Source organism: Trichinella spiralis, assembly GCF_000181795.1.
Source record: "Trichinella spiralis strain ISS 195 chromosome Unknown Scfld4, whole genome shotgun sequence".
Taxonomy (NCBI): Eukaryota; Metazoa; Nematoda; class Enoplea; order Trichinellida; family Trichinellidae; genus Trichinella; species Trichinella spiralis.
Genome location: NW_003526943.1, coordinates 28,558 through 50,307, shown reverse-complemented (window position 1 = coordinate 50,307; position 21,750 = coordinate 28,558). Strand labels below are relative to the sequence as shown.

Genomic DNA, 21,750 nt, shown 5'->3' with positions numbered 1-21,750 from the left:
ATAATATGGCAGATTAATGTATAGCAGTATGGTATATGAATACATATTCCGCATTATGTTAAGCTGTTGGTTAAGATACGTTGAATTTACCGCATATCTATTTATTTTCATTACTTTTTGATTTACTATTTGCAGAAATTAACTACAGATTATGAATAATGAACTATCAATAAAAGATTTACTATCAAATTGCCAGTTGAACAACTAACCAAAGAAAAATCGATAAATACAGCAGCAAACAAAGCTGTACCAGAAGGGCTGATTCCCTGATAATAATGGTGCTTTATGTATCTGTAGGCCTACTGTTCCAAACAAGGAAATCAACTATTGCCTATAAATGCAAAGCAACATGCATGATTGAACCAGAACTTTAAGAAATTCTCTTTAATCTAAATGAGTGCGTTATTACAGAAGAGGAGAAGAAATTTAGCTATTGTAGATCGTAAATAAAATAATGAAAATAAAATCTTCGGTATTTCAACTTCATATGAAATTAAAAAATTTCATTATAAAGAAATTAGCTTTATCTAGACATCAAGCTAGCTTCAGTGTAATTATTTAAATAAAGTATTTCACAAAACGTATGACCTACGATTGTTCAGTGTGTGTTTTAGTGCAAAGAGAACACACTAAATGAGCATTTCTATTTTTTCTCAATTTCATTCGTTAATTAATCATTTTGTTAGGACTTATTTGTTTTAATATTGATGTGACAAATTTTCATTGTCAAAAGGCTTAAAATTGAACAAATGAAATCAGAATTGAAGCAATTGCCTAATATAGGTGTATTGGTTTTTTGAAATAAACATTCATCGCAAACCCTTTAATTATCTATAACATAAAAATTGATTTCTCTTAAAATACGTTGTTACATTACCAAAATTATCACTGCAAAAGTCATTTTTATTTTCATCACTACAGTTAAAAAATTTAGCTTTAATCATCAGTAAAGTACACGTTTTATTTTTATACTGCTTTGCATTAACTGCTAGCACATATTTAAAGTCACAGTCTCGCATTCGATTTTATCCATTATGTCAAGTTATTATTTTTCTTATGTTCATATTCTGATGCATTTACAGCCTTGTAAATTTATCACTAGCTTTAAAATATACCATGTGAATTATTTTACTTATTCAGAAAAGCTACCAAAGAAAGCACTGTTATCAGAAAAGTATATTTGAAAACTTTGTTAGATGAATAATAAAATGGTAGAATGTCACTCTGAAATAAATATCTATAAAATGATTCTTAGATTTTGCTGAGGCAATGAAATTTTTAAATATGATATTGGTGAAAAATAATGAAAGATTCTACAGCAATGAATTTCAAAAATAATAAATTTCAAAATTTTTAATAATTAAAACAGACATCATGCTCACATTCATATTTATTGGTTATACATATACATGTCCATGAATATTTCTTGAAAAATAGAATGTCAATGATAATTTTATAGAATAAAAGAACTTCATGACTATATAATAAATTTGAATGCATTCAGATAAATGCTTCTCAACAGCGCATAATCATCTAAATTTCATCCATCCATGCAAATAGATAAAATTACAGAGATGAAAAAAATTGCGCATCTACGTTTTACAGAACATTTTGCAAACGTTTTATTTTACATTTTTTCAAGCTTTGAAATGTGCAACTTCGATGCAATTGATATGTGATATACTCCATTTTTAGAAATGTAAATTGAAAAACTTTTTACATTAGCATAAATAAAATATAAATTATTGCAATTTGCTATATTTGAAGAAAGCTCTTAATTCGTTATCCTTTTGTGGAAATTTAGTTGATAAAAATAATAACAGCAGATGTTTTACTTCAAGGTTATATTTTGAAGAAATTGTGGCATTACGAAATAATACCACAGTAATAAATTTTTACTTGGAAACTAGATTGGATTCATAAAATTGTATAGGCAAATTAAATGTAATTTGCCTTTTACATATCATTCGAGTATGTCTCTCAAAAGTGATCCGTTGATTGAAATTCATTCCAAAATATTTGATAATATACTGAGAATATTTCACTGTTTGTATTTCTTTTATTGTCTTCAAAGTTTAGATTGCTCAGCTATGGAATGCAATTTTTTATTACATCAAACGATACAATTCAGAAATGATGCGTGCGTGCAATAAATTATGCCATTTGAAAATTACTTTTTAATCATTTTTTCTGTACAATGTATTTCTATCACTTATACAATACTGTATGCGTTTTAGACGAATGCTGATAATTTTATTACATAAAAGGTTCGCTAATGGAAAGGAAGAAAATTTAATAGATTTCAGTTTAATGCACAACGATCAATAGATCAGGTTTTCTCTATGAATGTTATGAATGTTGAATTTGCTAATTTCTTCCAATACATAACTGTGCTACTTCTTTAATTGTTTCCTTTGATTGTCATTAGAATAACTTTCCAATAATTTAAACTACTCTTACTCTTTTGCAAGGAAAGATGTGTGCAACGAAAAGTTATAAAAAACAAAAACAACAGGAATAATATTACGGATACCCGAAATATTTAATCATTGTTTTAAAAGAATTTTGCATCAAAAATGGAAAACTTACTTTTGAATCAAAAAATCAGAAAAATAATTTAATATTCATCTTCGATGGTGGAACCATTTTTGTAAGTAGAAGAAGGAAAATTTACGTCACATTCTGGTGTCGCAACTGCTACTGACTGCAATAACTGTTGTTGTTGCCAGTCCGTCAATGATGCATTAATAACAACATTTTTATTTTCAATTTTCATTCGTCAATTCTAGCTATTATTATTATTATTATTATTCAACATGCACATGATGAAAATATTAAAATAAATCTTACTAATACAATCAATCAAATCGCCTATACTTTTTTGCACATTTATGTACATGCTGCAAAGAAACTTGTTATTAGTAGCAATGAAACTACTTGCTGCAATGAATTGCTTAATACGCCGCTTTGCACAAAGCTAAATTAGCCAAATTTGGTTGTCGGTTTCAACAACAATTGTTAAATGTGAATTTAAAATTAAATAAATTTAATGTTTCATAAACATTTTTGTAACTGTACTTTGAACATATTTATGCATAATGCAATTTCGAATTCATTTTTTTAATAACAATATTTCAGTAAACAATTTTAAATGAAAATTTGCAATTTTCAAATGCAACAAATTACTGTCCCAATGTGAATTATCAACAGTGTCTTGCAGAGATAGAAAATGTAAAACAGTAGTCACTGGTTTTGGAAAATTATTGACCACATTTCGCAGGCAACAATCAATTGCATTTCTGAATTAATTTCTATTCAAAGGGTTAGTTAATTTCAAATCTATTTTGATCATAAGATACATATGCTATTTATAAGGTGCTACAATTTTATTTGTTTCATCTAAGGAAAATTATACGAAACTTATTTGAGTCTTGTAAATATAAAATATTTCAACGTTTCAAACAAAAAGAATACATCCAAATCATTGAAAAATATTACTGAACAATTCGTTGCCAATTAGAGTTACATAAATGCGCGAAAATTAAAATTCATATAAATAAGTATTTAAAAACACTGCCGCTGATTTTAATGATTTATTAGTATAAGTATTATTTAATTATTTAATAGTACGACAAGTAAATAAAACATTTATGGATTTTATGTACACAGATAGATCGCTTTACCGTACCTTATATCTACTGCACAGCATGATAAAAACTGTTTTGAAATAAAATCAATGGCAAAGCTTACAAGCTGTAAAAATGTACTACGTATATTCTTTCACTGGCTGAAACATGAATAGATAACGAATCTAGCATAACATTTATTATTATTATTGAGGTTCAAGCTTATTTTGCACTGACTTTTATTTAATTTGCTGTGGCTAATATTAGCTAAGGTAAACAATTCACATTTCGTTTCCAAGACTAACATAATGACAATTAACGCACTCGAAACAGTGAATGGAATAACAACAGTTGAAATTGTTATCCATTTGCAATGTTTCTATTCATTATTACCAATAATAGAATGTCATTGGTCGATTGTCATCCCTTGAGTGGACATCTGGTATAATAATGTCCAAATAAAATATTTCATTTAATTTATGATTTTAAAAATGCTCATTTTCTCATTTCTGTAAATTCTTATATTAAAAAAACAGAACATGCAAACCGTTTTAATAATAGCTGAATGCCCTTTTTCATCAAGCATAGACAGACTGTCTATCTTTTATCACAACACAACAAACAATTTGAAAAATTTTTTAATAGATATTGACTGTATTTAAATAAATTGTTAATATAATAAAAAAATCATAATAAATGTTCGTTGTTTACGTTTCATAATAAAAGGTCCATTTGTTTAACATTTTTCAATAATGACGAAGTTTAATAATATAAATTTCCTTTCGTTCATTATTTTTCATACTTGTCATCAATAATAAATATAATAAAAGGCAAAGTTAACATGCATTTTTTGCAGAAAAGACTGTACAATAGCTAACAAACAAAAATAAGCTGCTATTAGAATTAACTAAAACAAATTAACAAAAAATATGCACAATTTAAAAAAGAAATATTGAAATAATGATTTACTACTGAATTCATTTAAATTTAAATTTATGCGGAAAATAAATTTATTTATGTATATGTTTTAGGTTGATTAAAGTTTACACATGTATGTATGCATAGAAAAAATTTTCAGAAACGCAGCCAATAGCAAATAGCGATATTATGTATGTTTCCTCTGTTTTTTCAATTTTTATAGTATAAATTATACCATTTAGTTTGTGGGAAATTGTTTTCTTAAATAATTTCTTTAATTCAGTTTAACAAGTACATTCAGTTTTTATACTATTTGCAATCATTAGAAATTTATGGTTTTACCAAAGTAACTTTAACTATTACCTAACAACTATTTCTATGTAGCATTGAAAATTATATTTCACATACCATGTCATTCGAAAACCAAAAATGCACCCCTTGCAAAAATTTTCCCCTATGTAATATGTAGACCATCAACAAGGTTCTGTTGCATCGTGACTTTGATTTTTTCAATACTAATGTAACCGAGTCGCGGATGCCAGAGTTCCAACATATCGCATTCGCCTATGGCGACAATGCGGACTTCGACAACTTGCCTGAGTGTTGACGAACGAGTATGCAGATCGCCATCTTTGTATCTAACGAACTCGCTCTTGTTCATCATCACCAAGCGGATGTTAACACTGTCCATCACGATTTTGTATCCACAAGCGTCTGCAGCCGTAACGCTGAATAGACAACTATATCAGAACTCTGGTACGTAGAGAATATTGCTGAGGAGAGACGTAATCCACTTCTTCCCGTTGTATACTTCAACATCTATAATTCAAATTCCAACTGCATATATCATTTTGTCGTTCCAATTCCCCACTCCCTGTAGGGCAAACTGCTTCAACGTTGAAAACCAGCGACAATTCCTGGTGATATGCTTAAAAACTCCAGAATGAGCAAGCCATCAATCGTTGCGTACCCGACGGATAGCGACGCCTGAACGTACGACTAATTCCGTTCTGCTCTAATCCTTGGCCTGTGTCCATCCATTGATATCAGAGAATTCGTCTTCCTCCAACTGCAACACTCACTGCGAATATGACTCTTCTTAAAACCTTTCTATAAAACCATCGATTTCTGGGATTTCAATATTCATTGTACAAATTCCTATGCTTTTCCGTTGTCTGGTTGTTCGCAAGGCTCAATGTTCATCGCATGTTAAACATCAAATGAAGGCTTTTCATATAGGAGCACACGCAGGATGACGCTGCAGAGTACAGACACCATTTTGTGTGAAATGTATCAGATGTGTAAATGGTAATTTCTGACTTTTCTACTTGGCAGCTAGCTATTCAGGTGGGTTTCCTAAGTGTTTATTACTTGTCCTTGTGGTCAGAAAGCAGAATTTGCCTTGTGCTATAATTTTACACATTGGTGGCATTTACATTTAAACAGCTATTTACTGTCTTTACAGTGTTTTTCTTTCTACTGTATGTTGGCTATTTCTCAGTCGAAATTTTCCTCTGGCAAGCATTGCATTGTATGGTTTCACTCTTTTCTTTATCATGCACTCTCTCTATTCTCTGTTTTTTATTCTTCCGGTAGCCTCATTATCAACGTTTCTGGTATGAGTAACTCCTTGCAAAATTCTATTGCGATTCAGAAATTTTTATGAGTCCGGAACGTGTTGTTCATCACTAATTTTGCCAAATATGAGACGTTTCAACAGGGTTGTTTTCCTAGCAGGACCCAAAGACTCCTGGAGGGATACTAATTTGAGCCAGATTACGTTTTAAGTTTCATGATCTTTAACTTCACACAGTTCAGGCGGGCTTGTAGCGAATATCAAGTCGGCTTTTGCTTATTGATTAGCTATGTCCAACTTCAGTGCAGCTTCAATTTGTGCTTCATCATCATTCACGATTTTCGTCCTTCGTTTTGTGCCATTCATAAATTCTCAAAAAGCGTTTTCAATTAATATCGCATGATCTTGTACCTTCCAGTATCTGTAGCTACCAATAAGCTCAATTTTCACATCATCATGAGGTATTCATCACAAGTTCCAAAAGGAGCAATGTATCTGTTATCAAACAAATATTTTAGCAATGTAAATTTATCATTTGACAACTGAAATACCCCTTTTTCAATTTTCATATGAAACAACTAATTTGTTATATTTATATGATTTTAATTTGAAATTTGAACATGCTGTTCGAATTAAGCCAAATAGTTATGCAAAATTTCAATAAAAGCATACGTCATTCCTTCCAATGCATTCTTATTAAAATATAATACAATTTCTCTTTTGTGCTTAACGAGTCCGTCGAAAATATAGCTTTTATTGCTATGTAATAAATTTAACAACATTTATATAAATTTTTCTCGCTTAATGGACAATTCCTCTGTTCTGTATTGCTGCATTTAGTATTTACAAATATTTTTCACTAGTTTTACAGTTCTTTCTAAGTTTTTAATGCTTATATTAACAAAATCAAAATGCATTTAAAAGTTGTTAAAAGCATTTTAAAAATGATCAACATTTATTTTCGAATTTTACTTCTGTTATCAATTCAATAATTTGATTAGTCATAAAATTTCAGCATCATATTGCATTTCTTAAAAATTCATGAATCATCTTTATCGTATTTTGAACGTATACTTCTTCGTACACAGTCATATTTCAGTATCAAGTTATTTAATTTTTTAAAATAAAAAATAACAGTGGTCTGTAAGCTCATCAAAGAATATTTCATAAACACACCTGCCAACTGATCCTGAGCATCAGAATTTCCTCATTTCAAAAAATATGCTGCAAAAAAGATTACATATCATTGTTGCATTTATTACTAAATGAAAATTTATATAAATACATTGAAATATGTAAAAATTTGCATATTAATTACTTGAATAAAGAAAAATAAGTCATCATACCAGTAAGCATTCTTTCCTTTCACGCTAACAAATCAATATATGAATAGCTTTATTTATCAAGAAAAAAACCAATCCCATTAATAAAGTGACACAGCTTTTGTTTCAAAATGCAGTTTCATAGCACAGATGTGATATACTGTTGTAACGCCAACTACAAAAATCATAATATATATATATATATATCTAAAATAACAATGTAAAAAGCCACATTTCGTCGACTGACCACTACTTTCAAGAGTTGCTCCGAACTTCATGATGCTTATCATATGCTTCTTCGGGTAAACTTAAAAGATCTTCTTTTCGACCGTTCTCTGGACGCACAGCAGTACTTCGTGAACGGGAACGAGTGCGAGTCCGTGAGCGACTTGATTTCGACACAGAGCGTTTATCTGATCGAGACGAACCACTGTGATGTCTTCTCGATCTGAAATTCAACAATTCAACATTTTATTAACACTTGATTGAATTGAATTGAATTTTTACACATATTAATAATCTCATGACACAAATGAAAATTTGAAAATAATAATCATTTTACCATTACAGTATCCTCTTACCTTTTCCGCGGTGATCGAGAACGCCTTCGATGATGACGCCTTCGATCTCCACCAGAACGACTTCGGGAACGATAACGGCGTTCTCTAAAATTATAACCATTCCTTGATTCTGTCGTCCAAGACAATAACTTTTACTGGCAAATATAATAATGATAATCATATGAAAAAAAGCGTTTAATTTTCCACAATACTAAACAAATCTATAATTCTACAAACTAATTACACTGGTTTGAAGTATTAACATCTAAATTATCACATTCTTTGTCGATCTTTTATAACTATAAAACAAGTACATACCTACGGCGCCTGTGCGGCGAAACAGATCGACGCCTGTAGTAATCAACTCTGGCTGGGCCTGCATACTTCGATCGCATTTCACGTGGTGCTGTAGTAAAAATATTCAATAAATAAAATCTATACATGTATGCATATTAGGTATTACTTTTTCTGTCGCCTTTAGCAAATTCAACTTCCAAATCACTTCCATGATACCTGACACGATCAAGAGCATACAATGCATCTTCAGCATCTTTCAGCTCTTCGAACGTAAACCATACCCGTTAAGGAAATATAACAATGCCCAATTTCTAACTCGATAACTGCTAGGTAATAATTAAAAAAAGATTTCATACTACACATTTCATTCAGGTTTTACCCACTGCACGATTCTTTTTTCAAATTTACGTAATAAACATTACCATAATGCTTGAAATGCAGGTATTTTCGTAAAAAAAAATAACTTCCACATTGTACCCATCACATAAATAGATCAATGAAATGCAATAACATATGTATACATTACGGATAAAGAATTCTATGTTTCCAGCGGCAATTATTATATGTGCTATGCTTATGTAAAACACTTTGAAATATAAAAAATTACAATCTCTACGAATTTAACATTAAAACAAATTAATAATCTACAAAACCACATAAAACAACCAACTAAAAAATAAATCAGACCAATTACAATTTGTTTGTGGAAAGAAAGAAAATTATTCGTTGAAATCGTTCATAATAATACTTGTTTTATTAAAATTTTTATATAATGAAGGTATATTTCATAAAACTTTTTTCCATATGCGCCCATTCACCGCATTTCAATCCCACAATTCAATCTCTATGTACCTCTTAAAACAACCGCTAGACGTCACCGCATATTACATAAGTTCTACTCTGCAATTTTACGATTAAAATGATTATTAACAACGATAAAGGCCTAAATAAAAATGATGTAAAATGAACATTTGCATCAGGTAGCAGGATTCTTCGTAAAATTATCGAAATTAAATAAACACCACCAGCTGTCAAACAAATGATAAAAAGGTGATTAAATTATCATTAGTGTCATCCTAATGATTTCTTCGATTTTTACATTGTCAACGAAAAGTTTCAAAAGAAAATTTTATATCGCCAAAACAACAAACATCAAAACCCACGCAATTCAAAGAACAGCCGCTTGCAATTCAATCGAAAAACACAAGTACAGTACAGTACTATTTATTGTTTACATCACGGATAAACCATCTTGCAATGCTTTCATGTTTGATACCAATAAAAACCCACAAACAAAAAGGAACCCGAATAACAATTACAAAAGCAGATTCATCAGAAAATATCAATCAAGAAATATATTTCTAAAAGTTTCTCAAACAATCTACAATTTAAATTTCTGTATAACATTTACATTCTATGGTGATTCGATTACAAATACAAATTAATAAAATTGAATGCCATTCATAATTTTCATTTGAATATGCATTTATAAAATAGTCATTTAATTTCTGCTCGTTTTAAACATAATTTTGCGATGTTTCATTTAAAATGAACATTTCGATTGAATATGCATCACATAGAGTTAAATTACACAAGACAAGCTTGCTGTGAATGTTGCAGCAAATAATTAACCGACCAAACGCACGATATACCCAAACGAGGCTTATGTAAACTATTTACATTGTACACTATTATGTTATCAATATAATTCACCTATCCTAATTACAGTAAGAAGCTAATTATTATCACTTCCCCCTTTTGTTGTGGAAAGTAAACAGCAGAAATTTTTGGGCTGCTACCTGATTGCCAAAAGCTTTTAAATATAGTTATCTTTCTTGTCTCTGTCTTCTGGTTTAAAGTATGCTTTAGTCTTGGTCTTTGACTTTATTGCATCTTGACTTTTTTGTCACTAGTCGCGAGCGAGCGAATCTTTTACTTTACACACCAACAAATTGACGAAAGAAATTCTTTCATTCTCGCTTTACGTCTTTTAAACGCCCTTTTGCTAGAACCAAAAAATTAGTTCAGCCAATAGTAGCAATGCGAAGATTCACGCAAAGCCCCTAGGATGAAAAGCACGAAAAAATAACTGACCATAAACTACGCGAGTGCCTAGTGATTTGAAATTACTAGCGCAGACTATCTAAACAATCGAAATTGTGATAAAAACGCTCTATCCTATTAGTGTTGAGGAATAATAAGTAAGTAAAATCTGAATGAAATGTGAAGTAATGAAAACAAAAAAAAATTTCATCTGAACATAAAAATGCAAAAAATTTGAAGAAAATAATCAATTTACATTGCTAAGCATAAATGCTTTATCAGTTCAACCTCCTGCAATAAAATGTAATAATTGAAAGGATATTCTATGTAAGCAAATCCACGAGGTCGCCGAGTATAATAATCTAGAGGAATGTACACGTCACGTACAGGACCGTACTTACTGAACATTGCGCGAAGCTCATCGTCGCTAAAAGGACAACAGTAATAAAGAACGTACGTACGACTTTCAGCAACACAAACCGTGCTTCATAGGGTACATTTCGAATATAAAGCGACACATTCGGCTGACCATATCGAGACATGTCTATTTTCCACACCAAATTTCACAATCAAATGAAGAACAAGGTGGCGGATACCGTAACAGTATAATGATGTTCAAGTTATGCAATACTAAAAGTAAATGAATAAAAGTAAAATTTTAATTTACATTTATATTCAGCTAAAAGTAAAATAAAAAATACATTAATTTCTTAAATTTAATTACCAAATTTCAAGTAATTTATTTCAATGTCTAATAATAAAAACAAATGCTAAAAATTTTACACTGTTATTTCTAAATATAAGGCGTTTAAGGCGGTCAAATGAAAGATAGTAGGTAAATTAATTGCCTGTGTGTGTGATTATGTGGATTTTTACCATTTTCATTTTTTTATTTCTCTCCTTGTTATCTTTTGTATTTTATTGGTTATACCCAGCAGTAACGTCAACTGAATGAAATAATTTTTTATGGCACTTATTTTCTAATATTTTGCTTTATAACGATTCTGTTTTATTTAAACAGAAACTATCAATAGTTTTATCATGAATATTTCTCAAAAGAATTTTAGGTCAAGAAATATTTATCATGCTTATGTACTTTTTCATGTTTTGACGTTCATGTCCATGTTTTGATGTGCATCATTCCGAAGATGTGAATTTTGAAGTTAATGTTCCGATGTTTCATTATGCAGAAGTTAATGTTGGTAGTTTTTTTGGCATAGACGTCGATATTATTATTACTTTACTGTGAAAGCTTATTAATAAATATCATACATCAATTTTGAACAAATGGCAACAGAAAAATAACAAAGCAACAAAATTATTTTTCTACCGTTAGTTTTACTTAACTTAAACGAATGCGCTGTCAATTAAAATTCAAAAAATTGACCATTAAGAGCAGAATTTTCTATTTATTATAATGAGATGAAAAAACACTCTTGTACAGTAAATAAATAAACAAATTTTATCTAGTTACGCACTCATTTTAACAATACCTAATCATCTTCTGTTTGCATTTATTGCTAGCACAACTTTTATTGCACTTAACTTCTTTTATCACATTAATGTTTTCTTTATAGTTCCTTTTTCCTTTTGCTTTTTCTTTTTGTGGTTAGCTTATTTTTATGAATTTCAGGTAAAAGTGTACTTCATCAGTTAGTTTTTTGCATTTAATACTAAATCAGTCTGATTTTTTTCAGTTTTAAACTGTATAATACATTATTTCTCATTTTGTATATTTGTAGTAGTAGTTTGAAATTTAAAAAATTAGTTTCAATTAAGTTCACTGTTAGAATTTTATTCAGTTTATCCTTAATGTAGTTTTAAATAACTATGCCCATTTATTTGATATCACTTCTGATTCTTCTCACTTCATTCTGATAATTTGAAAATTTATTGGAAATAAGCAGATGCAATTAACAAATTTTCATAAATATTATAAATAATAATTGCTTCTACTCTGAACATTCATTCGGTTTTCCAACTGATCAACTGATCCATCTCACGTAATTTAATGGATTCCATATTTGAATTTTCAATGAACAAGCAAATTCATTTCAGCATGAAATACAATACCATGATTATTGGTAATTAGTGAATTTCAGCTGTCTTTTCTTATATTTTATTTAATGTTAATTCCTTAAAATACTTTGCTCCCATTTATTTGATGGAAAAAAATAATAAAGTATTCATTGTCAAAGGAATAAAAAATAACAGAAAAGATTTTAATGCATGATTAATAATTTGATGTTTACAAATAAATTTTAATCTTTTGCGCGTTGCATCGTGCATTTCTTTTATCATCAATTTACAGTATGTAGATAAGGGAACACGCAGTGCTAAATACTTCGCTTGTCCAAAAAATGTGTTTACCATTTCAGCACTTGCAATTATTTCCAAGTTTTGCATATTTTTAAATTTCAATTTATTCTTGTTTAGTTATAAACAAAAGTTTTTATTAATGTATTTTTTCAAATTTTTTTCTGGAAGTTGCATAAATTATTTCAGTTGTTACATTGCAATTACTTCATTACTACACATGGAAATCAATTGCTTTTCAAATATTTTAAATGATTACATTTCATAGAGCACACTGAAAAAAATTTTTTTACATATACAACAAATCAATTCCATTTGGATAAAAATTTATTTTGGACTTTCATTGGGTTGCAGAACATTTGCTTTCTCTTCTATTTCATCAAGAAGTTGCATCACATCTAACGTTAGAATTAATTTGAATGTTATTTACAAAAAAGAAAAAATAATAATAAATAATTTTACTTGATGGAATTGCTGCTTTACGTCTTTTATTTTTACTTCCCAATTTTACAGATTCAACGTGAGCAATCTTCGTTTCCGGAGAACGCAAGCTTCTATCTATCTCTTGCACAACTAATACTGAAGCAGCTGTAGAAGATTCTTCCATCACTAATTCTTCAACTAATGAATCATCAATGTCCACTACATCTGTAAACAACTCTACTTTTTCCATTCTACTCGAGTTTTCCTTAAATAATAAAAAATAAAGCGTTAATTTCGACATCCATTTCATTAATTCAAAATACTTTTCGAATGATCACTGGTTCATCTTCGCACATATCTACATCACGTTTGGGATTTTCTATTTCATCTCTCACGTTCACCAATTCTACAGTCTGCTCATGCAAACAGTATTTCATTGCATTACTGTAAATAATATTTGATTCAATTAAACTTCCAAAGCCTGTGAAATTACTCGATGAACTGAAACATAAAATATGAACATGTAAATAAATACTACTGACATTGATTATACAAAATTAATTCCATACCGCTTAATGATGTCTTCTTCTATTTCTCGATTAATTAAATCAACTAGCTGCTTTACACGTGAATGAATTATTGATTTTGCACGCAAAATCTAAATTAAAAAATAAACAAACAAACAAGTAAACTGTAATTTCACTTTATTCATATACCAAACTGTCTTTGTAAGGCTGTGGCTTCAAATGATGTATCAGTGTAAACTCAAAGTGTGCATTCATTGCTAAAATGAAGCACTGATCAAGTACTGTTTCTTCAAGAAGTGAAGGTTCACAAATAAAAATTTCCCTAACAAACAAATATTTTACATTTAATCAACAATTTAATAAAAATTACTTTCCACTATAATAACCCAAAGTTATCATACAAGGATAATGAAAGATGTCCAACCGAAGCGGTTCTTTATCATCAAATGAATGCTATTTATTAAAAAAATTTTTAATGCAAATTTCAATAGAAAATGCAACTTACTATAGTATAATCAGTGCCGTGACGCGTTACGGATGGTATTCTAAAGTTTTCAAATGCAAAATATGTACTATACAATGTTTTTTTACCTGAAATGGCGCAACGCACTTAGAATAGCTACGCATGCACAGTCCACCAATGATCCATCATTATTCAACACATATACATCGCATCTTATTTGCCACACCTAAATATACCACTTAATTACTGCGATTCTATTATTTTACCACCTTAATTCACGCAATTCTCACTAATTCAAACTGACAAACTAAAATATTTCTCACTTTTTCTCCTGAAATAATACATAACGTATCTAAGCAAACGCATCGTGCGTCTTTGATGTTCCGTTCCAGTAATCGCTGATATTCAATACACTTCTCCAGTCTATTAAATTTAATAATGTTCATTTTGAAAAAAAGTAAAACAGCAACATGCAAAGCAGTATTACCTTCCAACTTCATAATGGGCTACTGCTTGTGGACCGAATTCAAGATTGATTTTCAATATTCCACTGGAAGGACGAGTCAAACTAGGTGTAACAACACTACATGAGGTTTTCACAAACACTCTATTAATACATTAAGTTATAATAACAAAGTACAGTGGTCATATGAAATTTATCACTTCGTGTTTCCAAATTCCGCTACACAACTTCCAAAAGCGCGACCAAAGCATAAACGAACTGGCCGAAATTCTTCATTTTCACGCAGGTCCTCACGCTAAAGTAAATACCAATCAGTTAATTATATACAGTTAATAATTTGATTTATAACAAAGATTTACTGAATTGGTAGAGAAGCCTTCTTCAAGTGAAGCTTTTCCGCCAGGAGGAACAGGTATAAATTTCATATTTAGAATTTGCAGTCTTGTAGAAGTTGTAAAATCAAACTTAAAGTTAATTAATTAATTAAATAATTAAATATATATATATATATATATATAATTATTAAATTAATGCATTCAAAGTTGAAAATATTACTTTCAATAAACTAAAAGTTGTAATTATGGCATATTAGAAAAGCCAAAACAAACAACGCAACGTAATACAATGTAAAAATACGCAAGAAAAAATAAAAAATTCTAATGCCACCAAAAGAACATACATTACACATCAATTAAAAATGTTACTGCAAATTTCAAAGATATTTGAACAATAAAAATTCACATACGACCTTACAAGAATAAAAGGCATGTAGTCATCAACATGTACAAAAAACACCTATCTATAAAGAAAGCAACTATAAAAAGTTAAGAATAATCTATTAATAAAAAGTCATTCGTTATCATCATTTTAATGAGCAACATTGAAACAACACTGCATGGTAATGTAATGCAAATCAAGTTCAATTAGTAAATTTTTGTAACTTATGTAAATCAAGTTCAACACATAGAAATGCTTACTTTTATTAATTGTAAATTTTGATAAATCTATCAGTAGCAGAATCATTTTAAAATTTCCAGAATTTTAAATGACTGAAATAACTGTTCACATTCTCATTTTATGAAATTCATGCAGAAGGCCGTTTGAAACTTCTTTGCATACTGCATTTATGCATAATGACAAAGAATATCATCGAAAAAACAATGAAAACACAGTTCGACTAGGCAAAGATATGTAATACTCAGTAATCATTATTAATTTTCAATACTTTCTATTTTCCATCTGCAGAGAACACAAAATATTCAAAAGATGTTCGTATGCTTCATTTAAATTTTCATTAATAATTATGTAATCAAACAGATCTTGTTCTTTATCGGCAGCTGCCATATCTATTTCAGCTTGTTTAAGTCGTTTACAAAGCGATTCGTCAGTTTCGGTACCACGGTTTCTCAATCTTGACTTCAGCTCTTCCAAATTTGGAGGCTTAATCAAAATACACAAAGGGTTTAAATTGGAATTTTTAGTCGAACGCACGCCTTGAATTTCTAAATCCAAAATACATGTCTTCCCTGATTTCAGAACATTATGTACTGCTTCAAAGCTTGTCCCATACAAATTTCCACTGAATTCGGCGTGTTCAAGAAATTCTCCACGCTCAATAGCTTTGATCATTTCCTCTTTACTTGAAAAATAATAATCAATACCATGCTGTTCTGATGATCTCGGCTGCCTTGTTGTATGTGAAACAGACAATGCATACTTATCGGGATACTCCTTAAATAAACGTGATAAAAGTGTACTTTTCCCACAGCCAGATGGACCTGACACTACAACTGGTCTTGATGACATCGCTGAACAGAAATCATAAATTACCAGTGCATTTCCAAATTATCAGAAAACTACTCTTTAACCAAATTCTAAACATAAATTCTTCTTTTACTTTTCTTTCAATGTATTGCAATTTTTTCAGTTAGACTAGCAGATTAGGTTAAAATCTAGTGCCAAATAGCAAAACAGCTTCACTTACTTTTAAAATGTCTAAATTTTAGAACATTATACTTTTTTTAAAAAAATAATTCTTAATTAAAATATAAATGCATACTGTAAACTGCATAAATAAATTACCTTTGAAAACAATAGCAGAGTCACCTTACGGTACAGTACATGTACGGGGAAGAATACGATTACGCACGTTTATATGTGCATTCTTTGTTTGTATTTGTATATAATAACAATCAAGTTCAAATTTAATACTATAATAATAAATTATTGATTTTATTAATCAATAAAATGTAAATACCATATATAAATAGAGAAGGTTGATGGATGTAATATGTTATATATCAGTGTTACGTTATAAATGAATTCTTCGTGCACTTCTGTAATTGCACCTCATTCTTATTTCGAATTATTTTGTTTTTTATTTATTGAAGTCATAGCTAAGTGTTTTTCAAAGTTTTGCACAAATTTATATCGGCACTTTTAAATTTAAAAGCATTTTTTTTATTTAATTTTTAATTTGAAAACTGCATTTAATTTCAATTGTATAATTATAAATCTGGGATTTGAATTATTAGATAGTTTCATAATAACGGAAATATTATAAAAGCATTGTTATTATGTTAAAATAGTCATTTCTGATGATGTTTCTCGTTAAAAAAATAAAAAAAATAAACGATAATTCCATTAACAGTCTTAAAAAAATTTAATTTTTTATAAGACATTTTTAAACATCTTTACAGTATACATTTTGAAAAAGCCTGCTCTTTGTGGTTACTGTAGTGACAGTGTAAGGCAAATACGCTGCATATTTGGTGTTAGTTTTCAGGCAGCTGCTTACTATATTATGCTATTCTCAATTTTCTTATTACTTCATTTTCATCTATGTTTTTCAAATCAAGAGTCTGTTTCAAATTTTGAAACGGAAAACTTTACACTGGTGAAAAGTTCAAGGTAACTTTTTAATTATTTTTAATCGGAAGAATTTATAATATTTAATTAAATTTCATGATTTGCGTAATAGTTATGCACGATGCAGATTAGACATTATACATTATATGATATTTAAAACTTTTTTTGTTATTGTGTAAAACTAAGCATTTAGCATGAACTTCAATGCGCATATCAATTTTTTATGTAGATTATAAATTGTTTCTTTTCAGCCTGCGGTTGTCAGATTATTAAGAAATTTTACAGCATTTATTGACTAGTTTTAAAATGAATACTGATAAATTGCTATTGTTAAATTTTCATCAGGTTATTGTATATCGGAAGCTTATATTTTATCAATGAAATTTTATTAGGTATGAATCAAAGTGATAAATTAAAGGTGTTGGTGGTTTTGTCTGGATGTTCTTTTATTTTTATCATATATTATTTTTGGTTTTCAGGTATTTGCACTATGATGTTAATCCTGCTGAAGGTCAAAACTTGAGACGTGATGTTTACATACGTGTTGCTTCGATGGTTCATTATCTTCGAGAGAAGGGGCACGATTTTGTTCTGGTTTTGCCTCCGTGGGGTTCATCAATTCATCATCGTTCTCATCAACTTGGATATCAACATCGTATTCCTTGGAAGCTTTGGTTTGATTTAGAATCGCTGAATCGTTTTATTCCGGTCATAGAATTGGAAGATTATTTCAGAGGTATTCTGTATTTGCCTATTTCTTTTTTAGAAGATTTTAAATATTATTTATTTTTAGAAACAGGGAGAACTTCAATTGACGTTGTATATTTTTTGCAACCATTTCCTGAAGGCTTCACTGAATGGAGTCAGAAAATGGAATTCAGACCATGCATTAAAAGCTTTTATTATCAGCAGGTAGAAGGAAAATTCAAATATTCATTCTGGGGTTATCCTGAAGTATATGCGAAGAATGTATCATGTCTATCACTTCAAGGTTATGTATCAGATGTTGCTAATCTAATAATAAACGATACAGATCCGACGAAAATTCAGTAATACATTTGAAAAAAGAAATTATTCTCTATTAAAAAATATTTCACGTTTAGATCAATAATGGTTGATCGTGCCGAAGTTATGTTGCATGATGGTTTCGGTAGTAATATACATTGGAAGGTAAACTATTTTATTCTAGTTTTAGTTAGATTTTTTTAATTTCTAAATTGCTTATTTTTAATTGAATATTTTAATTTGCGATATTAAAGGCTAATGTTTTACGGGTAAACAGATGAAAGTTCTTGCGAACTTGCAAAAAAATTTTTAATTAGAAAAATTATGCAGTTCTTAAATATAATACATCATTAAAATGATATGATGCATAATATTGAATAACATTTTCATAAAATACATGATTATGATGTATTTTTATGATGTGCAAAGATGTAATTTTATGACATTTACCATCTTATTCCTTGATTGTTGAATATTATATGAATTGTTATGTTGAACTGTTTGCAATTTTCGTTTATTGAGTTTTATTTTTATTTTTGCTTTGTGCTTCAGTGCAGACGAAGTATGCGTTATTCAGCTGCTATAAGAAAAGCAGCGGATGATTTTCGGCGTGAAGAGTTGAATTCTGATGATGTTACGGACAAGACAGAAATATTGGATGATTGGACTTTAATGAAGGTAAATTCGGAAAAGAATATATTAAACTTCAGCACTGTTGAATTGTTATGTTACTTATCAGGTTAAACCAGGGCAAGCTATAGGTGGACCTTATTTAGCAGTTCATTTGCGACGTAGAGATTTTGTAACATCTCGTAGTAAGCAAATTCCTACTGTAAAAGGCGCAGCTGAACAAATTTCGAAATTGTTAAAAATGTTGAAGTTGGAAGTCGTTTACGTATCAACTGATGCTCCAGAAACAGGTCAGAAAGTTAATTTTATTTTTATTTTCAACTTTAAAACTGAATTTATTAATTTTTAACATTGTTGATGATTGTAACCGAAAATTGTGAAAAGGGGTTATTTTGGCCGATATATGTTTCACGTTCTTTTTATCTGAGAATGTGTAATTCAGTGTTAAAATTTAGATCCGTAATAATATTGTGCAACACTGTTTAGAAAAAACATTCAAAAATTTTAATGGAATTTATCATTCGACTGTATCTTTTATTTCTTGTTAATTGTTTTTACGTAGAAGTTGATGAATTGAAAGCCTTTTTGAATGAAACTGCGGTTATCAAAAGATTCAAGCCAACAGATGCTCAGCTACAGAAATTTCTCGATGGTGGCGTGGCTACCATTGAACAATGGATATGTGCACATGCGAAGTATACAATGTTTCTTTTACTTTTGCTATTCGGTTGAATTATAACTAGTAAAATGTATTCAGATATTTTATTGGTACGGCTGAATCGACTTTTTCATTTCGAATTCAAGAAGATCGTGAAATTCTTGGCTTTTCCCATAATACAACATTTAATTGCTTATGTCCTGACCATAATTTGAACTGTGAGCAACCGGCGAAGTGGTATATGAAGCAGTGAAATCTTCAATTTTTTCATCTGTTGTTTTTAAACTGAATTTTTCATTTCTGTAGTACATTACATTTAGAGTTCTCGTTATAGATCTTTGCATCAATGATACATTGCTTTTTCAATTATGGCTTTTTGCTTTTTGACTTGCCATTTTATGTGAATTTTAATGCATTTTTTAGTGGTGCTTTTTTACAGGGGTATACCGAATTGTTGCTCAAAGTTCAATAAAATTGACATGTTGATAACATTTTTTTCAGTAACTTACTGATTAATGTTATTTCATCGCATATTTATTATTTGTCATATTTTATAAATTGTATTTAATAAAGTGCTTTTTGCAATTAGGTGATGGACAAAGATAGTCAGTGTATTATATGTTTTGTTCAGAAAATGCGATATAAATGTTCTAGCTGTGGTATTGCGTAGTAAGTATATTTCATTATGTAGTATATTCATTTACAACTATTTCATTTAAGTTGTTCAGTGAATTGTTATAAAACGCATAAAGGTAAGCAACTATATTTATTTAATTTTACTTTGATCATATAAATTGCTGTATTATTTTCACCGCTGTATTATTATATGAATGCAGTATAAAGTTATAAGGAAATTAAAGATTTTAATAAAGAATGTCATGTTTTTGTTATTTTACGTTTTCTCTTTAGATATAGGATGTGAAAAAATTGGAAAAGATGAAAGCAGAAAATTGAGAAATGATGAGAATGCAACTGGTATGATGATTTTACCTTTGTCTGCGTGCATTAGAGGTGGTTATGCATTGGTTTATAGAATCAGACCCTTTGTGTTCATATTTATCAGAAGACATGGTTTTACCGAATAAATTGCTCATGTTAAGTAAGTTGGTCTTGATAATTGAATTCAGTGCAATTTTATTTTTTTATTTTGCAAAGAAAAATTGAATCATGACTTTAGTTTAAAAGTGTATTTTATTCAGATAAGTCAGAGAGTTTGAAAAAGTTGCTTAGAAGTGATCATCTACGAAATTTACTCCGATGGATCAATTCCCATTCACAGCCGTCTGAAGCGATACGTATCGCTATGAAAAATTTGGAATTTCAACGATTCGCTGCTGTCTGTTTAAATATAGTTGAACCAGAGAATCATGAATGGGCGAGTGAATATGTTAAAAAAATGAAACATCTCGAATACAGTGCTACAGAATTGCTTTTGCGAGCACTGAAAGATTCAGATTGTACATAAAATTTAAAAATGCATTTGAAAATATTTCATATTGTCATATATGTTGTACTTTTTCATATTTGACATTTTGAAAATTTTTAATTTTCAAATGAATTCATTTTTTTAAATGATCTTTTACAGTTTCAGTTCATTATTACTTCATTTCAGTATGGTGAAAGCGTCGTTTAAATAGAGCATTGAAGTTTTTCTTTTCATTACAAATATGAAAATTTCTGCGATCGTAATGCTAAGCAAAAAAAATGGCAAATTCCTTCAAGATCCAAAAAAAATAAGAAAATTTGTCACTTAATTTATTGACAAAGTAACAGATGACGAAACAAAGTTAAAACAATTTGTCTGAAGCGATACAAATTCTACAATAACAGAGAAGCAAATGCTCACAGTAATGCAGATCAGAAAACCAAAAAAAAAAAAGAAAATATAAGCTTCTAATTTTTACAAAACATCCAAAGACAAATTAAAAAATTGCAATAAATGAACAATATCACAAATTAAAAAAAAACATTCACTATAAATTACAATAGAATCGTCGACAACCCGCTATAAAAATGAGTTTTCAAAATGGCATACACAAGCAACGAAATTACATA

General features: G+C 29.3%; 5 protein-coding genes across 5 annotated transcripts; 2 read left to right on the top strand and 3 right to left on the bottom strand.

Annotated features, from left to right (window-relative positions):
- Nucleotides 1-4,998: 4,998 nt before the first annotated feature.
- Nucleotides 4,999-8,397, bottom strand: Tsp_00004 (conserved hypothetical protein). Its single transcript, XM_003375762.1, has 4 exons — nt 8,321-8,397; nt 8,024-8,157; nt 7,788-7,890; nt 4,999-5,272 (listed from the first exon to the last, which is right to left on the bottom strand). The coding sequence occupies exons 1-4, from the start codon at nt 8,395-8,397 to the stop codon at nt 4,999-5,001; spliced, it is 588 nt and encodes a 195-aa protein (XP_003375810.1).
- Nucleotides 8,398-8,454: 57 nt separating this feature from the next.
- On the bottom strand, nt 8,455-10,884 carry Tsp_00005 (FUS-interacting serine-arginine-rich protein 1). The gene is made up of 3 exons (XM_003375761.1): nt 10,823-10,884; nt 10,684-10,769; nt 8,455-8,561 (listed from the first exon to the last, which is right to left on the bottom strand). Exons 1-3 carry the CDS (start codon nt 10,882-10,884, stop codon nt 8,455-8,457), a joined length of 255 nt encoding a protein of 84 aa, XP_003375809.1.
- Nucleotides 10,885-12,985: 2,101 nt separating this feature from the next.
- Tsp_00006 (exosome complex exonuclease RRP45) lies at nt 12,986-15,222 on the bottom strand. The gene is made up of 13 exons (XM_003375760.1): nt 15,214-15,222; nt 14,894-14,998; nt 14,735-14,829; nt 14,559-14,678; nt 14,395-14,494; nt 14,200-14,297; nt 14,114-14,153; nt 13,979-14,061; nt 13,798-13,930; nt 13,651-13,739; nt 13,405-13,582; nt 13,121-13,346; nt 12,986-13,056 (listed from the first exon to the last, which is right to left on the bottom strand). The coding sequence occupies exons 1-13, from the start codon at nt 15,220-15,222 to the stop codon at nt 12,986-12,988; spliced, it is 1,347 nt and encodes a 448-aa protein (XP_003375808.1).
- A 182-nt stretch (nt 15,223-15,404) lies between these two features.
- On the top strand, nt 15,405-16,359 carry Tsp_00007 (hypothetical protein). The gene is made up of 4 exons (XM_003375759.1): nt 15,405-15,451; nt 15,627-15,725; nt 15,852-15,995; nt 16,287-16,359. The coding sequence occupies exons 1-4, from the start codon at nt 15,405-15,407 to the stop codon at nt 16,357-16,359; spliced, it is 363 nt and encodes a 120-aa protein (XP_003375807.1).
- Nucleotides 16,360-16,585: 226 nt separating this feature from the next.
- Nucleotides 16,586-21,160, top strand: Tsp_00008 (GDP-fucose protein O-fucosyltransferase 2). The gene is made up of 14 exons (XM_003375758.1): nt 16,586-16,683; nt 17,882-18,138; nt 18,196-18,451; nt 18,506-18,572; nt 18,960-19,085; nt 19,147-19,327; nt 19,600-19,732; nt 19,795-19,932; nt 20,197-20,212; nt 20,327-20,364; nt 20,416-20,447; nt 20,605-20,670; nt 20,729-20,794; nt 20,895-21,160. The coding sequence occupies exons 1-14, from the start codon at nt 16,586-16,588 to the stop codon at nt 21,158-21,160; spliced, it is 1,740 nt and encodes a 579-aa protein (XP_003375806.1).
- Nucleotides 21,161-21,750: the final 590 nt, after the last annotated feature.

What these genes read in the sequence shown, in the direction of transcription:
- Tsp_00004 (XM_003375762.1), bottom strand. Translation starts at nt 8,397, where the DNA reads ATGCGATCGAAGTATGCAGGCCCAGCCAGAGTTGATTACTACAGGCGT. An exon ending in TCGCCGCACAGGCGCCGTAG is followed by an intron (nt 8,158 to 8,320) that starts GTATGTACTTGT and finishes TATATTTGCCAG; the next exon opens with TAAAAGTTATTGTCTTGGAC. An exon ending in TCTCGATCACCGCGGAAAAG is followed by an intron (nt 7,891 to 8,023) that starts GTAAGAGGATAC and finishes GTTGAATTTCAG; the next exon opens with ATCGAGAAGACATCACAGTG.
- Tsp_00005 (XM_003375761.1), bottom strand. Translation starts at nt 10,884, where the DNA reads ATGTCTCGATATGGTCAGCCGAATGTGTCGCTTTATATTCGAAATGTA. An exon ending in AATGTACCCTATGAAGCACG is followed by an intron (nt 10,770 to 10,822) that starts GTTTGTGTTGCT and finishes TTGTCCTTTTAG; the next exon opens with CGACGATGAGCTTCGCGCAA. An exon ending in TTATTATACTCGGCGACCTC is followed by an intron (nt 8,562 to 10,683) that starts GTGGATTTGCTT and finishes TTACGTTCGAAG; the next exon opens with AGCTGAAAGATGCTGAAGAT.
- Tsp_00006 (XM_003375760.1), bottom strand. An exon ending in GAAGAAGACATCATTAAGCG is followed by an intron (nt 13,583 to 13,650) that starts GTATGGAATTAA and finishes TTTATGTTTCAG; the next exon opens with TTCATCGAGTAATTTCACAG. An exon ending in TAAAGCAGCAATTCCATCAA is followed by an intron (nt 13,057 to 13,120) that starts GTAAAATTATTT and finishes TTCTAACGTTAG; the next exon opens with ATGTGATGCAACTTCTTGAT.
- Tsp_00007 (XM_003375759.1), top strand. Translation starts at nt 15,405, where the DNA reads ATGAGCAACATTGAAACAACACTGCATGGTAATGTAATGCAAATCAA. An exon ending in GGTAATGTAATGCAAATCAA is followed by an intron (nt 15,452 to 15,626) that starts GTTCAATTAGTA and finishes AAATTCATGCAG; the next exon opens with AAGGCCGTTTGAAACTTCTT. An exon ending in TTAATCAAAATACACAAAGG is followed by an intron (nt 15,996 to 16,286) that starts GTTTAAATTGGA and finishes ACGTGATAAAAG; the next exon opens with TGTACTTTTCCCACAGCCAG.
- Tsp_00008 (XM_003375758.1), top strand. Translation starts at nt 16,586, where the DNA reads ATGCATACTGTAAACTGCATAAATAAATTACCTTTGAAAACAATAGCA. An exon ending in GTAGTAATATACATTGGAAG is followed by an intron (nt 18,573 to 18,959) that starts GTAAACTATTTT and finishes TTTGTGCTTCAG; the next exon opens with TGCAGACGAAGTATGCGTTA. An exon ending in AAATGATGAGAATGCAACTG is followed by an intron (nt 20,671 to 20,728) that starts GTATGATGATTT and finishes ATTGGTTTATAG; the next exon opens with AATCAGACCCTTTGTGTTCA.